At 42.6% G+C, this 18,378-nt stretch overlaps 1 protein-coding gene across 2 annotated transcripts in view; it reads left to right on the top strand.

The window, feature by feature from the left end:
• idh1 (isocitrate dehydrogenase (NADP(+)) 1) overlaps nucleotides 1–18,378 on the top strand; it is a 46,870-nt gene that overhangs the window by 17,659 nt on the left and 10,833 nt on the right. For both annotated transcript variants that reach the window (XM_060929347.1, XM_060929348.1), the window contains exons 4-5: nucleotides 6,248–6,353; nucleotides 12,695–12,872. In XM_060929347.1, the coding sequence (XP_060785330.1) occupies nucleotides 6,248–6,353; nucleotides 12,695–12,872 (284 nt within the window). The remainder of the gene's footprint in view (nucleotides 1–6,247; nucleotides 6,354–12,694; nucleotides 12,873–18,378) is intronic.

Here is an 18,378-nt window from a genome sequence, read left to right as displayed (position 1 = left end):
GAGCCAAAACCCTTGCCCTCTTCCTTCTCAACCTCCTCCTTAACATCAGGCTATTGTGCATGTTCTGGCTCTGTCGCAACAACTGCATCATCGCCAGGTACTCCATGCTGGCTACTGTCATACACAGGAAACTTTAGGTTACTTCCGTAAACACTGGCCATGCTCACTGCGTGTGATGTCGTCGTATCCTGCAATGCGCATGCGGAACACTTTTAGGTCGCTTTTCGTTCATACTGAGGATCACATATAAGTCGCATATATTTGTTAATGTGAACGACCTCACAAAAAAATCGGAATTGAGCATTAAGCCTTGCAGTGTGAACGTAGTGCCTGTTTTTCTTTATTCACGGTTTATGAGCTGATGGCCTAGTAGTAGAGTAGCCAATCGGAGCACGTGATTGATCATATCCAGTGAATGTGGATAGAATAAATGTAAAGAGATAAGGTGCTGATTGATGGCACCCAGTTTAGGATTAAAACACTTTTTTTTTTTTTTTTTTTTTTTTTAATAAAGTTGGGGGTTTCCCACCAACTTAACCCTTTTTCATCGTAACCCTTTTTACCAGAGACCACAAACTGGAATTTCCTTCTGTTTCAGGAGTGCCTGTGTTCAGCATTGAATTTATTAGGGAGTGCTCAGGGCTTTAAGAATTTTCAGTTTGTCTGATTGTACATAATGTTGTGGGGTGGGTTTTTTTTTTTTTTAAATTTAAACCCAGCAGGGGTCTCAAACTCCTTCCCTTCCCCATCGCCTGCTCACCAGCAGCTAAACGCAACCCCTTTTTACACAGATATTTCGTAATATTGACGTAAAGGGGACACCTCGATATTCCAGCTTTGGTTCTTTACACACTGAACCAAATAAAGCCAGCATGAGGTCAGGCAAGTGTGTTTTTACACTGTGAGGCGACGTTCTGCAACCAAAGGCGTGACAATCGAGCGTTGGTGTCTAGGGTGATGTGGCTATACGTCAGAAATGTGCAGACTGGCGTTGTTTAAAAAAAAAAAAACAGCAGGTGAACTGAGTGTCGGTGCTTTTGTTAGCCGTGCACATTTATACCGCTCTTCAAATGCAAGGAAAGTTACTGAGCATCACATGCAACATGTAATCACTTCTGTTAAATTCATGATTAAGGGAAGTAACAGCTCGCACTCTCTCTCTGACTACGTTCAGACTGCACCCTGAAACGACCCATATCCGATTTTTTTGCCCATATGCGACCTGTATCCGATTTGTTATTGACAATCTGAACGACACAGATCCGATTTTTTTCACATGCGACCCAGGCCGCTTGGATATGTGGTCCTAATTCCGATTCATATCCGTTATTTTCACATGCGACTGCAGTCTGACCGGACAGGTCGCATTCATGCGACCTACACGTCATCAACAAGAGACAAACGTCACTATTCTGCGTTGGCTAATCCCGCCTCTTTGGTGGAAAACAACATTTGTACAGTTTTCCGAATTTAAATAGACTTTTATAGAATTGATCAAGCTAATGGTGGATTTGGTAGGGACCTGGATGTTGATCTGTTAGCCTGATTAAATAAAACAGTTTCTATAACTGATTTATAACTTAAACCATCCTGTATTACAAGATTATAAGATTGTTCTGGAAATTTCCAGTAATTTGACACCTTCGGTCTCATTCAATTACGTTCATTATGTCTTATATTGAATATTGTTAGTTTTTTCTTTTTTATCAGACATCTACAACCCTTCGGTCTCATTAGTCTGCTGTTAATCAGATTATTGTGTGAGTTCCGCTGCCGCCACAAAAACCACATCGCCAGGTCTCGCCTCATCTCCATAGCAAACTGCACTGGTGTTTCTGCACCTTGAGCCAGCGCTGAGAAGTTGCAGAATTCAGCTGGCTATAAACAATCTCTAAATAAATATTTATAAAAATGTAGAAAAAGTTTATTAATATGACGAAATAAATATGTGCAAATTATTAAGCCTGAATTAAGAGTTTGGTAATACAGTGGCCGTATCCCAAATGACTGCCTACTGAAGCTCGAGTGCACTATATAGAGTTTAAAAATCCATTACTTCCTAGTAATGTAGTGCACTTATATAGAAATTAGAGAGATTTAGGAGTCAACCCTCGTTACCAGGCTACACGTTTTCATTTCAGTTCAGAAACAAAAACACACAAGACCTCACACTTTAACCAGATAATTAAACAAACAAAAAAAAAAGAAATTATTAAACATGAGTGCGCTATTTTTTTGTTTACGTATTACGTAGATGTGCTTATTACGTGTCAATTTGCGCATGCGGGACACTTGGGTCGTTTTCCGTTCATATTGGAGATCGCATACAAGTCTCATATAATTGGTAATGTGAACGGCCTAACAAAAAAATCGGATTTCACAACAAATCTGATATGGGTCGTTTCAGGTTGCAGTCTGAACTCTGTGTGTGTGTGTGTGTGTGTGTGTGTGTGTGTGTGTGTGTGTGTGTGTGTGTGTGTGTGTCTTTTAGCTGAGTTAGCTTTTTGAGAGGATAGTGTCAGAAAACTGCACGTCCAAACGGAGAATGAGGAAGAAAGGAGTGGAGAGACTCATGCAAGCAACATGTTTGTGGATCAGAAATATGTTGAGGAGGAAGTCAGCTGAAGTGTGAAGCAACTTGAGGCAGAAAAGCATCCAGACATTAGACACCATACGGTAGATGCAGACATGCGAATTCACGCTGGTCTCAGAAAGTATCATGTCAAAGATACTACACCCCTGTCCCGCCGTGCCGGATGTCCCTTTTACACAGGCATCAATTCCAGCTCTGTTCCTATCAATCGTTCCAGCTCAGAGGTGGAACGACACCGCCCTGCCTCCTGCCCCCCCCCCCCCCCCCCCCCCCCACGCGCACACATTCGGACATTTTTATACAGAATGCGATGATGAATAAAGGCGTAAGATTCCCGCCTTGAGCAGGCTGTGTAAAAGGGGATACGGAGTCGTGATCATCTCCAGACAGAAAGCCAGCAGTGTCCTGACTAACCTTAGAATGGTCTTGCAGTAATAAAATAATGAATTTGTTTCTACTGATCGAAAATGTCCGATAAGTTGATGCTGTGAGACAGGGTTGAATAAACAGGAAACAAGCTTTTCTTCTGCATTGTGCATTTAATTAACAAATTCATTGAAGGTGAAGTGAATTGGTGAATAATAATTTGAGACGAAGTCAAGGTTATTATTGAAATAATATTGGCTGGCGTTGAGTGGTATATCTGAAATATTTCATTCAGCTAGCATGATGGTGAACGAGTCGAAGATGAGTGTTAGCTGAATGGAATATCTGATATACCATGAAAAAAACATTATTATTATTCGTACCCATTCCTTTCAGGTGTTCAACGCGTCTTCTCTCAAAAGCTTCCGTATTTAACGAAGCAAACCTGGCGGCCGTGTTGGTTTACAAAATTGTCAGTGACTCGCTAGCATGAAAGTTTTACATCTCCGACGTGTGACGTCATATCATCTTGACAACCATGCAGTACTGTAAACCATATTCAACGCTCATTCTCGATTGGGTAGAGTGGCGTAATACACGTAGGATAAGCGATATGCTAACAATACCGCATGCTATCAAACCAAATGAATGAAACCCGCTAGAAGGGAACAGAACACGTCTTTATTCCATCGAGAAAGTGACCTGTGTGTAGAATAATCACTGATACTCACTGAGCCTGAGGTTGACAATTGTTTTAGTATAAATGCACAGGAGATTTTTTTTTTTTTCCTCTTTCAAAAATGGCATGCAAATGTAATAACGGCGCAACACAGACTTGTCACTTATCTACACTGAGTCACATGAAATCCTTTATTTTGAAATCGATACAATAAATCAGTCCTGCCTTTTTGAATAGTTTTAGACCAAACTTAGTAGCATCTTTAGTGCTTTTAAGAACAGCATTTTCTTTCATCATTTGTAATTTTTCCAATTTGACCAAGCGATCGTCCGCCATTTTGCCGAGTTGCTCGCGGTGATTATCAAGAAATAGTCCGAATTTCTCGACCAATCAGCATGCAAGATTTTCTATAATCACCTGCGTGTTTATACTAATTACCTATATTCTCTTGTGGGTGTAAATCTTTGCATCACTCCATCACAGAGTGACTGTAGCTTTTAACACCTACAGTGGTGTTTGAAAGTTTGTGAACCCTTTAGAATTTTCTATATTTCTGCATAAGTATGATCTAAAACATCATCGGATTTCCACACAAGTCCTAAAAGTAAATAAAGAGAACCCAGTTAAACAAATGAGACAAAAATATTATATTTGGTCATTTATTTATTGAGGAAAATGATCCAATATTACATATCTGTGAGTGGCAAAAGTATGTGAACCTTTGCTTTCAGTATCTGGTGTGACCCCCTTGTGCAGCAATAACTGCAACTAAACGTTTCCGGTAACTGTTGATCAGTCCTGCACACCGGCTTGGAGGAATTTTAGCCCATTCCTCTGTACAGAACAGCTTCAACTCTGGGATGTTGGTGGGTTTCCTCACATGAACTACTCACTTCAGGTCCTTCCACAACATTTCCATTGGATTAAGGTCAGGACTTTGACTTGGCCATTCCAAAACATTAACTTTATTCTTCTTTAACCATTCTTTGGTAGAACGACTTGTGTGCTTAGGGTCATTGTCTTGCTGCATGACCCACCTTCTCTTGAGATTCAGTTCATGGACAGATGTCCTGACATTTTCCTTTAGAATTTGCTGGTATAATTCAGAATTCATTGTTCTATCAATGATGGCAAGCCGTCCTGGCCCAGATGCAGCAAAACGGGCCCAAACCATGATACTACCACCACCATGTTTCACAGATGGGATAAGGTTCTTATGCTGGAATGCAGTGTTTTCCTTTCTCCAAACATAACGCTTCTCATTTAAACCAAAAAGTTCTATTTTGGTCTCATCCGTCCACAAAACATTTTTCCAATAGCCTTCTGGCTTGTGCACGTGATCTTTAGCAAACTGTAGACGAGCAGCAATGCTCTTTTTGGAGAGCAATGGCTTTCTCCTTGCAGTCTTGCCATGCACACCATTGTTGTTCAGTGTTCTCCTGATGGTGGACTCATGAACATTAACATTAGCCAATGTGAGAGAGGCCTTCAGTTGCTTAGAAGTTACCCTGGGGTCCTTTGTGACCTCGCCGACTATTACACGCCTTGCTCTTGGAGTGATCTTTGTTGGTCAACCACTCCTGGGGAGGGTAACAATGCTCTTGAATTTCCTCCATTTGTACACAATCTGTCTGACTGTAGATTGGTGGAGTCCAAACTCTTTAGAGATGGTTTTGTAACCTTTTCCAGCCTGATGAGCATCAACGCTTTTTCTGAGGTCCTCAGAAATCTCCTTTGTTCGTGCCATGATACGCTTCCACAAACATGTGTTGTGAAGATCAGACTTTGATAGATCCCTGTTCTTTAAATAAAACAGGGTGCCCACTCACACCTGATTGTCATCCCCTTGATTGAAAACACCTGACTCTAATTTCACCTTCAAATTAACTCCTAATCCAAAAGGTTCACATATTTTTGCCACTCACAGATATGTAATATTGGATCATTTTCCTCAATAAATAAATGACCAAGTATAATATTTTTGTCTCATTTGTTTAACTGGGTTCTCTTTATCTACTTTTAGGACTTGTGTGAAAATCTGATGTTTTAGGTCATTTATGCAGAAATATAGAAAATTCTAAAGGGTTCACAAACTTTCAAGCACCACTGTATGTACAGTATATTAATTAACGCCAGCAAACACAGTTCAATCATATGAAAAGAGAAAAATATCGCAGAGTAAAAACCTGTTTTGGTCTTTAATTTTGGAAGAAAGGGTTTTTTTGTTTGTTTTTTGTACCCCAACTTGGAGAAACGAAATCGACTGGGTTTTATAGCTCTGAAACCATATTTTTATCCCCCGCTGACCCCCAAAGGGGGATTATTTCGTGGCGAAGTCCATCCGTCTGTTTGTCCGTCTGTCCATCCGTCCTGGAAAGGGTTCTCCCCTTCTGAAATCAATTCCTCTCACGATTTTTGGAGGAATTTCATGAAAGGCTTTATCGGACAGTGATGTGCATATCGCAATATTGCATAAGCGCTGTTTAAACGTCCCCTGCTGCTGAAGTTTGAGTCATTCTGGCTTCATCCACAAGATGTCCTTCTTGTCCTTTGATACTCCACTCACTGCATCCTTCTCCCATGTACTTGTTTCTTCTCTCTTGCTTCAGTACAAAGCCACAGACTTTGTCGTTCCTGGACCTGGAAGACTGGAGATGACGTACACGCCCAAGGATGGAGGGAAGCCTCTCAACTTTGTCGTCCATGACTTTGAAGGTACGTGGTTTAAGACTAAGATCAGATGAACTTGTTCTGTATAATTATTGCCATGTATCCACATTGGATCTTGCATCATGTGCCCCCGATTTAACCCAGGTGTAGAATAATTTCTCTCATGACCTCATTAGCAGAGGTGGAAAGTAACGAATTACATTTACTCACGTTACTGTAATTAAGTAGATTTTTTTGTGTGTGTAATTTGTAATTTAAGTAGTTTTTGAAATGGGTAGTTTTACTTAAGTACATTTTGAACCAAGTATTTTACTTCGCTACATTCGAAAACCACCCGTTACTGAGCAAAAAAATTCAATGCGGGGGGAAAAAAAAAACCAGTTGGCCTGAACTGAAAGGAAACTGGCGCAGGCGCGCGCGTGGAATATCCATATTAGCCTACATATGTCGTTGGATGATGGCTGGTGCCGAGGTAGCCGAGCAAGAGATAGAGGAGGTCATGGAGGAGGTTGACGATTGCCAAGAAGAGAATTCCCGTGGAACAGATGCGCCGGACAGCGAGGGAAATCCTTGGCCGTATCTCAGCCAGTACTTTGCATTCAAACGCAAACGAGGCAATAACATAATAATGCAATGCAAAATGTGCCTGCCCTGCCGTACAGAGCTATCAGTCTACAAAACTTCCACGTCAAATCTGCGGAAGCATGTGGTGGTAAGTAGATATGTGCATTTACCTGTGTATCCCAAATGTTATAGACCCTTTTCAGTCACGTGACCTTCGTAAACGCGACCGCCATTTTGGACATGTAGTGGACTTCGGCTCGAATCAGTTTGAATGCGAGGAAGGCGACAAACGAAAAACATAAAAGAAAAAGGAGCGAGATGCAGAAAACACCTTCACTATCCAGCGACGTAGGGCATTTACAGGGCGAGCAGAGGGAGAGGTATTTGCAAAAATTGAGGTTAGCAGGCTTAGAGAACGACGTTTACCTGCTTCCACCAGGATTGTTCACTGACGTACGGAAGTACACGAAGCCCTCGTCTTTACCTGACTTCGGCCCACATGATCCGTATACCTGTCGTTAAAAACCCATCGCCATACACATACACGCCAACGTCCGAGGTTCCGGAGCGCGCTCCGGCTTGCTCCAGGAGTGCTCCGGCCGAGGTTCCGGAGCACGCTCCGGCTTGCTCCCCCTCAAATTAAGCAGCGCGCTCTGGCTTGCTTCCCCTCAAATTAAGCAGCGCTCTCCGGCTTGCTCCGGAGCAAGCCGGAGCGCGCTGCTTAATTTGAGGGGAAGCAAGCCGGAGCGCGCTCCGGAACCTCGGCCAGAGCACTCCGGGAGCAAGCCGGAGCGCGCTGCTTAATTTGAGGGGGAGCAAGCCGGAGTGCGCTCCGGAACCTCGGACGTTGGCTCCGGCAGCTGTTTACACTGGATCCGGTGTAAATAGCTGCCGGATCATAATTACACTAAACTAGTAAATACAGTAAAGGAAAAACTTGAGACTGAAAGGTTTTAACAGTCATCCAAATGACTGAACGTAAACATTGCTATAGTAACATACCAACTATGATGTTGACATTAGCTAGTCAACAATAGCTACTACAGAAGAACAAAGAGGTTACAATGGGTTATTTTAGCCTATTTGGTTACACACTCGCCGCCACAGAATGTTAACAGCAATGTAATGCCTTTTCTGGCTAATTTTATTCATCTTGCCTCCAACAAAGTGGTCACTACACAAGCGTTGGTATGCCGAGGGCTGCCAATCTGTTAATGGCCGCTATCCATCTTCTCCGTCGGGATCTGATAAAATGATAACCCTTGCCTTGTTTGTTGATGGTTACTACATCCAGGTGCACAACAATATAGTGGCATGATGGAAGTCTTGCTGAAAGTAAAAACTTTCTTTGCTGCCGTTCCTCAATGCTGGCTGTGGTAAACTACTGGTAGTACATGTCCAAAATGGCGGCCGTGTTTGTCGTGACGTCACGTGAAAAGGGTCCATATTTATTGTTTGGTTAAAACCTTCCACTGTTGAGTAAAATGTGCCTTCATTATCAATTATTTTGGCCGCCTAGCATCCATACTGATCACTAACGTTTCAAGTGAAGTAGCCTAAATGAAATGAATCTCCTCACGTTTACAAATTTGTTTTATCAGAACGACAGTCAGAAATAATGAGTGCATGGTTTTAGTTGCAATTGGTCTCTTATGAAAAAATCCTAATTCATGTATAGACTAGCTCCTGGGTTGTTAGCTGTAGCCTAGACTAGAGCTTTGGGAGGTCACTGATGGGCCATCAAAACATTTTCACTGTCTTGGATACTTTTGTTTGATTTTGGTTTTTTTCTTTTTTTATTGTGGTGTTTGAGTTGGACCATACAATTCAGAATTTGGCACTTTGCTTAAAAATGTTTTATGGGGTGGTCTCAAAATAGTTTGCACATTACCTCTCGACAGCTTGTAAAGATTATGCAGTTAATTTCATCTCATCTCGTTATCTGTAGCCGCTTTATCCTGTTCTACAGGGTCTCAGGCAAGCTGGAGCCTATCCCAGCTGACTACAGGCGAAAGGCGGGGTACACCCTGGACAAGTCGCCAGGTCATCACAGGGCTGACACATAGACACAGACAACCATTCACACTCACATTCACACCTACGGTCAATTTAGAGTCACCAGTTAACCTAACCTGCATGTCTTTGGACTGTGGGGGGAAACCGGAGCACCCGGAGGAAACCCACGCGGACACGGGGAGAACATGCAAACTCCGCACAGAAAGGCCCTCGCCGGCCACGGGGCTCGAACCCGGACCTTCTTGCTGTGAGGCGACAGCGCTAACCACTACACCACCGTGCCGCCCTGTTGCAGTTAATTTGTCGATTATATTTTCTATATAAGGAAGAGCACAGTGTTACTAAGGAATCGCTTAGCTGTCTTTAAATCGTGAGAGCTCAGGACACTGAGTTTGGTTGGTTTATGTTTCATATGTGTCATTTAGTAAGTCTGCTTTAGTGGCTTTAATAGATTAGATTAGATTCACTTTATTCATCCCACATCGGGGAAATTCACGTGTTACAGTAGCAAGAAAATGTCACAGATAACAAATAAAACTGAAATACAAATTAGACAAATGAAGGATTAAATACAGAGGGCTATTTGCATTATCTACCATGAAAAAGTATAGAAAAATTGCCTTATTGAGAGGCTTGGAAAAATTGCACATTACATGTAGACTCTGTGTGTGTGTGTGTGTATGTGTGTATATATATATATATATATATATATATATATATATATATATATATATATATATATATATATATATATATATATAATATATACAAGTATGCATAAAAATAGCAGGCGTTTGTCAGTAAAGAAAAAAATGGATGATAGAATTTACAAGTTATGCCACTTGTACTTGAAAATGTTTTATGGGGTAGTCCAAACAAAGCTTTATACATTATACTGCCTGAAAGGTTATGTGGACTAATGGTTCATTAAAAACAATTTGATTTATGGCTTGTGCTTTCTTTTTTACATCAAATAATTGAAAGTAACTTTTACTCAAAGTACATTTTAAATTGAGTACTTTTTTACTTTTACTCGAGTAGATTTTTAGATGGGTACTTTTACTTGAGTAGAATTTAAGCGAAGTAAAGATGCTTTTACTTAATTACAATTTTTCAGTACTTTTTTCCACCTCTGCTCATTAGATCCTGCAACCAGGCCAATGTCAGTTGCATGTTTACTGTGTCAATATTGCAATACACAGTGCTCAGTCCACAGGGCTGGACTGTGTGTTCTTGCCACACCCATGAGCAAATACTATGCTGATGAAATAGTAGTTTAGTCAACAAATTGCCTGCAATCTGTAGATTTAAGGAACAGCGTGATAACCGTGAAATCTATTTCTGTTTTTGTTTGATTGGGTAACGGTTGTGTGGGTTAATGCTTACCTTTTACTATATAAACACGGTCTTTTTTTTTTTTTTTCACTACAGTTAATTCTGCTTGCACAAAATTCTGTTGCTTATTGACTGCAGGAATATTTTTGGGAGAATTTGCACTCATTATGAAATCTCAGTTCATTTCCCAGTCCTAACCATGTAACATGGCAGAATGTACACCAATCAGCCATAACATTAAAACCACTGACGGATGACGTGAATATCCAACAGTTATTCCACGAAATCGAATCGTACATGAGCTGATAGCCAATGAGGTGCGTAGCACCGAGTAGGCTATAAGCCATGTATGACTAGAGTTGATGTGTTGGAAGCAGGAAAAATGCGCAGGTGTAAGGATCTGGGCCACTTTGAGAAAGGACAAGTTGGGACGGCGAGACGATTGGGTCAGAGCATTTCTAAAATGGCAGGTCTTGTGAGGTGTTGTGGTTAGTACTAGGGGTCGACCGATAATCGGCCTGGCCGATATATCGGCCGATATTCTGCATTTTTAGGGTTATCGGTATCGGCTGTAATTTCCACCGATATGCCGATAACATGCCTTTTTGCAGCCATTTCGTTCCTAACGCGACTGTCACTGCATGTCCTTTCCTGCACTCGCCTCTCTGAGTTCAAGAACACGGTCCCGCCCACCACAACATCTGATTTGTTTGGCACAAGATATAGCCAATCGACACGTGTAGCTAAACGCTGTGAACTGTTTCAAGGCGGCCGTACGGGCACTCGGGCAGAAGCAGATCCCACTTCAAGGTAAGGACACGCTGCTTTTGCCGCAATAAGTCACAAACACACATGTTGCAAAAGCACATCGTGTTTACATTCTTCATCTACTCGTTAAAATTGTCCATTTGCATCTGTGTAGCCAGGCAAACTTAGCTTACGGAAGGAAGCACTTGAATTAGCCTACAACCAACTAGTCTCGCTGAAACTACATGTAATGCTTCCTTCACTACAATATAATCCTCCTAAATTGGGAATATTAGGCTTGGGCATTAAAAGCATTAGAATGTAGATGGTTACTTGTTAAGTTGTTACATAATAGGGAGTGATGGCCTACTTTGTTTGATTTTACTTTTTAAAAAATGCTGCAGGCAGCTCCCTACACTTGATTTGTTATTTAAAAACTACTTGAAGTTGGTAAGTCTTACTTAGTTCTTAGTGTAAAAGAATCCAGAGTGTATTTTCATTTATTTTCCACTGAAAATGGTGAGCTGTAATATAGTAGGGAGTGATATATAATATTTTTATTGGTGAATATTTATTTTATTATTATTTTATTTCTCATTTTATTCTAACTAATGTTTGACTTTATTGTACAAATGCTGCTGGCATCTCCCTGCACAAAATTTCATGTTCAATTTTACAATTAAACATACATTTCATGGATATGAAGGTCTGTCAGTGTGTGCTATGTTTAATTTCATGTGAATTATAATGTTTACATTTATCGGTTGCACATATCGGTTATCGGGATCCCAATTCCATAATAATCGGTATCGGCCCTGAAAAAAAACATATCGGTCGATCCCTAGTTAGTACCTACCAAAAATGGTCCAAGGACCGACAACCTGTGAACAGTCATGTGCAACCAAGACTCATTGGTGCTGCATGGGGAGTGAAGGTTAGCCCATCTTATCCAACCCTACAGAAGAACTACTGTAGCAAAATGGCTGGAAAAGTTCATGCTGGCTATCATAGAAAGGCATCAGAACTCGTAGTGTCGCAGCTTGCTGTGTAACAACAGAACAGTTAGTGTCCATGATGACCCCCCCCCCCCCCCCCCCCCCGCCAAAAGTGCTTACAATGGAGCATTAGTCTGATTTTTTTTTTTTTTTTTCTCTCCCCTTTATATCATGTGGACAGCTGGGTGCATGTGCATCACTTACCTGGGGAATAGATGGCATCAGGATGCACTATGGGAAGAAAGCAGTGTCCTGCTGGGAAACTTTGGGTCCTGGTATTCACATGGACGTTACTTTGACATGTACCACCTCCCTAAACAGTCCAAGTACACTCCTTCATGGTAGTGGTATTCCTTAATGACCGTGTCGTCTCTGAGCAGGATAATGCACCCTGCCACACTGCAAAAGTCGTTCATGAATGGTTTGAGGAACATGAGAAAGAGTTCAGGGTGTTGACTTGGCCTCCAAATTCGCCAATCCAAGGCCAATTCATGGAGGCCCCACCTCACAACTTGCAGGACTTGATGGATCTGCTGCAAACATCTTGGTGCCAGCTACCACAGCACACCTTTGAAGGTCGTGTGGAGTCCATGCCTCGATGGCTCAAAGCTGTTTTGGTGGCACAAGGGGCACCTACACAATATTATGGCTTTAATATCATGGCTGATCAGTGTATAGGACATTTTTAAATATGCAATAGTGTTGTGACTCTTGTTTGATCCACCGCAGGCACGGGTGGCGTGGCTCTGGGCATGTACAACACAGACAAGTCCATCCGTGACTTTGCTCACAGCTCCTTCCAGATGGCATTGTCCAGAGCCTGGCCTCTCTACCTCAGCACCAAGAACACCATTCTCAAGAAATACGACGGCCGCTTCAAAGACATCTTTCAGGAGATCTTTGAGAAGTAAGTCACCATATCCCAAGGTTTCCCAAAGATGATTGTTGTTAAATGTGAGCTAATGGAATTGAAAGAACTGGTAGCAACAATGTACATGTTGCTCTAGTAATTTCTAAGTCTCAGGCAACATCACAAGATGTGCAATGAGGGAGAGCTTTGAGTAACATTCCGAAGCATTTTCTGTCATATCTCAATGTTTTTAAGGTTAGAATACAAACATATAACTTAACGACAATCCCTATCATGGAAGTAATGTTCACCTGACCAGGCGAAGACGAAGGCAAATCATTTCAAGGTTAAAGGAGAACTGAAGTCATTTTTAAACTTGCTTTATTTCTTAATTAACGTGTTATTCAATTACGTTTTTGGTTTTAGTAACCTTATATCGTGACCCGTATCCAAAGATTAAGTGGTGGAAACTAAGAGGTTGATCATCAGAAGGAGTTTAGGGAAGAAATGAGACGAGCATTGAGTGGTAATGGAAGTCTGCCAGAAGATTGGGATACTACTGCTGTACTAGTAAGAGAGGCAGCAAGGAAGGTGCTAGGGTGGTCATCGGGAAGGAGGAAGGAAGACAAGGAGACATGGTGGAAGAAAGAAGTGCAGGAAATTATAAAAGAGAAGAGGCTAGCAAAGAAGAATTGGGACGATCAGAGAGATGAGGAAAGCAGGCGGTTATACAGAGAGGTGAGACAGAAGGCAAAAAGGGCGGTAGCGAAGGCGAAAGCAGATGCATATCAGGAGTTGTACGAAAGACTGGAGACCAAAGAAGGAGAGAGAGACCTGTACAGACTAGCTAGGCAGAGAAACAGGGAAGCGAGGGATGTACAGCAGGTAAGAGTGATGAAAGATGGAAATGTGCTGACAAAAAGTGTATTAAGAAGGTGGAAAGAGTACTTTGAGGATTTATTATATGAGGAGAATCTTAGGCTACGTTCACACTGCAGGCTGAAGTGACTCAAATCCGATCTTTTCGCCCATATGTGACCTGTATCCGATCTTTTATTGACAATATGAACGACACGGATCCGATTTTTTCAAATCCGACCCAGGCCGTTTGGATATGTGGTCCTAATTCCGATTCCTATCCGCTCTTTTCATATGCGACTTCAGTCTGAACCGCCAGGTCGCGTTCATCCGACTTACACGTCATCAACAAGCCACAAACGTCACTATTCTGCGCTGAAGTAGGCGGCGGGTCTCTCAAAAAAAGTTACAACAACATGGCGCATAATCACGGGCGCAGATAGAGGGTGGGACTCGTCCCACCCAGATTTAAATTCACCTCGTTCGGTCCCCCCCACTTATAGGGAGGAAAAAACGTCTGTGCTGTCTTTCTTTGCATAAGGCAAACCTCACGGAAAAATCAAAAGACTAATTACCATTCGGTTTATTGAGGTGCACAGCAGTGTATACATAGTTGCAACAACTCACATAAAACAAAGACTGATATTCGGTTGGTTGAGCTGCGCAGACTGCACAGGTTGCAGGCTCGAGCTTGGTTGCTATGGTAACCCACAACAAGTTTGACAGGCATATCGGGGTTGGGGTTGGTTTGCTGGCAGCTTTGTCCCCCCCAGTTTTTTGTCCCCCCCAGTTCAAAAAACGTATCTGCGCCCCTGCGCATGACATCAATGCGAGGGACGCTTCGGGCTGTGAAGGTTCTGAATCTTCTCAATGGAAGGACGCAGAGGTTAGGGAGCTGATTTCCATTTGGGGGGATACAGCTATTCAAGCTAGATTGGATGGGTCATACCGCAACTGGGCGGTTTTACTTCCGTAAACACTGGCCACGCTCACTGCGTGTGACGTCGTCGTATCCTGCAATGCGCATGCGGAACACTTTTAGGTCGCTTTTCGTTCATACTGAGGATCACATACAAGTCGCATATATTTGTTAATGTGAACGACCTCACAAAAAAATCGGATTTCACAAAAAAATCGGAATTGAGCATTAAGCCTTGCAGTGTGAACGTAGCGCAAGAGAGAAAAGGTCAGATTCATTGGAGACAGCAAATCAGGAAGTAGAGTTGGTTAGTAAGGATGAGGTGAGGGCAGCCATGAAAAGAATGAAGACTGGGAAAGCAGTCGGACCAGATGGTATCCCGATTGAGGCTTGGAGATGTTTGGGTGAGACGGCTGTGGAGTTCCTAACGAGATTGTTTAAGATCCTAGAGAATGAGAAAGAGTGCACTAGTCCCAATATACAAGAATAAGGGAGATGTACAGAGCTGCAGTAATTACAGAGGAATAAAATTAATGAGCCACAGCATGAAGCTATGGGAGAGGGTAATGGAGGCGAGATTGAGAAGAGGTAGCAATCTGTGAACAGCAGTATGGGTTTATGCCAAGGAAGAGCACGTCGGATGCAATTGTTGCTTTAAGAACGTTAATGGAGAAGTACAGAGAAGGCCAGAGAAAGCTACATTGTGTGTTTGTAGACGTGGAGAAGGCATACGATAGAGTGCCGAGAGATGAGTTATGGCATTGTATGATGTTCGCCTTTCAAATGTAGTGAAGTTGGTCATAAGTTTCCAAAAAAAATAACTCAAGTACAGATCTTCAAAGTGTACTTGAGTACAATACTCAAGTAAATGTACTTTGTTACTGTCCACCTCTGTCCATAAATGTCACTAATATTAATTGAATGTTAGTGACACATTAGTTACAATTAATGAATATTAATTAATATTAATTAGTTGAATATTAATTATAACAAGTCTTCAATCAAAAACAATCACAGCAACTTTTGTCAAAAAAACCCCAACTCATTATTACTAAAAAAAAAAAAAAAGTGACTTTTTCAGGGAGGTCTGCAAGTGCCAGGAAACGCACTAGAATGCATGTCCAAGCCGAGCATGTAGAACCTGTGGGCTTTCAGGGGCCTAAGGTGGCCCTCGAGCCCCTGGCTGTTATGACTGGTGCCACTACACTAATATTTTGATTTCATTAGAACCCTGATACTTCTCATCATCTGTAGCCGCTTTATCCTGTTCTACAGGGTCGCAGGCAAGCGAAAGGCAGGGTACACCCTGGACAAGTCGCCAGGTCATCACAGGGCTGACACACAGACAACCATTCACACTCACATTCACACCTACGGTCAATTTAGAGTCACCAGTTAACCTAACCTGCATGTCTTTGGACTGTGGGGGAAACTGGAGCACCCGGAGGAAACCCACGCGGACACGGGGAGAACATGCAAACTCCACACAGAAAGGCCCTCGCCGGCCACGGGGCTTGAACCCGGACCTTCTTGCTGTGAGGCGACAGCGCTAACCACTACGCCACCGTGCCGCCGCAAAAAGTAGTCAAGATGGTTAAATAAATACAGTAGATGTTATCATAGTAAAAGTTGCAGTGAGCTATAAAAGTACAAGTCCATCAGTCCTTTATTAAAAATGTGTGTGCAATAGCAACTCGGTGTACAGCTTATTTAAGAAACCAAGACAAGAAACCTTTTTGTCACATGTACAGTGAAATTCCTCTCTGCATTTAACCCACCTGAAGCAGTGGACACGTGCATGCACACACAAGTGAGCAATGAGCACACACACACATACCCAGAGCAGTGGGCAGCTATGCTACAGCGCCTGGGGAGCAGCTGGGAGTTAGGTGCCTCGCTCAAGGGGCCATGATGCAGAGGGAGGAGAAAGTGCTGTTCATTCACTCAACTCCCCTCACATTTTTATTTATTTATTTTTTAAATTTTTTCTTTCCCCTTCTCCTCTGCTGGTCCCGGGACTCGAGCCACCAACCCTTTGAGCCTAACCTTCAGGTCATGGCTGCCCCGTGTTAACCTAACCGCATGTCTTTGGACTGTGGGGGGGGAAACCTGCACAGACATGGGGAGAACTTGCAAACTCCACACAGAAAGGCTCAAACCCAGAACCTTCTTGTTGTGAGATGACAGCGCTAACCACTACACCACCATGCTCATCTCATAATCTCTAGCCGCTTTATCCTGTTCTACAGGGTCGCAGGCAAGCTGGAGCCTATCCCAGCTGACTACGGGCGAAAGGCGGGGTACACCCTGGACAAGTCGCCAGGTCATCACAGGGCTGACACATAGACACAGACAACCATTCACACCCACATTCACACCTACGGTCAATTTAGAGTCACCAGTTAACCTAACCTGCATGTCTTTGGACTGTGGGGGAAACCGGAGCACCCGGAGGAAACCCACGCGGACACGGGGAGAACATGCAAACTCCGCACAGAAAGGCCCTCGCCGGCCACGGGGCTCGAACCCGGACCTTCTTGCTGTGAGGCGACAGCGCTAACCACTACACCACCGTGCCGCCTCACCACCATGCTAATGAGCATAATTAATACTAACTAAATACTAATTTGCATAATTTTGTATTTACTAATGTTTTTCAAACTTTGTATTCAGTATAGAACCATCTATGTTCCTGTCAATTCCCATGTAAATATCTCAAAAAATAGAAAAGTTATTAAGAAAAAACATTTGATCTCATTGGTTAATGAGGCCCATTTTGGACCATGTGATCCTCATACAGAATATCACAGCAGTTTTCTAAACATTAAGCCGTTTTTTTTTTTTTTTCTCCTCAGTCTTTGACTTGTAATATCTCAAGAACGGATAAACATTTTTAATTTAATTCTGGAAAAAGTCTGTTCCGCATTCAATTCTGAATTCAGTGGGAGCAGTTTCAAGCGATTTGGATTGAATTTGAATTTTCACCTGATATGCCTAGTCAAATGGTGCAGCTGGAGTCTTGTTCTTGCACTCGGATTAAAATTTTCCTTAATGACTTGGACTTGGCTCGTACTTGAACACTGGGGACTCGAGACTGGACTCGGACTCGAAGTTTAGTGACTCGACTACAACGCTGCTCCATACACTGAACGTCAGTTCATCCAAGTCAGGACAAGAGTCTTTAAAATGATCCTAGTTAGTACTGTGAAAACCACCATTCAGTTCATGACAGTGGCGCCAGCAGAAAAAAATTCTGAGGGTGGCTAGTGGGGGCTAGGCAAATTCTTGGGGTGGCATAACCGACCAAAAAAATAAATAAATAAATAAACTATTTATTGATATACTTTATTTATATATTTAAACACTATTATTGCAATCACACTTTAATTATATTAACTTATAATATATTTAGGTTAGGGCGGCATGGTGATGTAGTGGTTAGCGCTGTCGCCTCACAGCAAGAAGGTCCTGGGTTCGAGCCCCGGGGCCGGCGAAGGCCTTTCTGTGTGGAGTTTGCATGTTCTCCCCGTGTCCGCGTGGGTTTCCTCCGGGTGCTCCGGTTTCCCCCACAGTCCAAAGACATGCAGGTTAGGTTAACTGGTGACTCTAAATTGACCGTAGGTGTGAATGTGAGTGTGAATGGTTGTCTGTGTCTGTGTCAGCCCTGTGATGACCTGGCGACTTGTCCAGGGTGTACCCCGCCTTTCGCCCGTAGTCAGCTGGGATAGGCTCCAGCTTGCCTGCGACCCTGTAGAAGGATAAAGCGGCTAGAGATGATGAGATATT

Source organism: Neoarius graeffei, chromosome 9, assembly GCF_027579695.1.
Source record: "Neoarius graeffei isolate fNeoGra1 chromosome 9, fNeoGra1.pri, whole genome shotgun sequence".
In the NCBI taxonomy this organism is placed as follows: Eukaryota; Metazoa; Chordata; class Actinopteri; order Siluriformes; family Ariidae; genus Neoarius; species Neoarius graeffei.
This window is presented reverse-complemented; position numbering and strand designations above follow the sequence as displayed.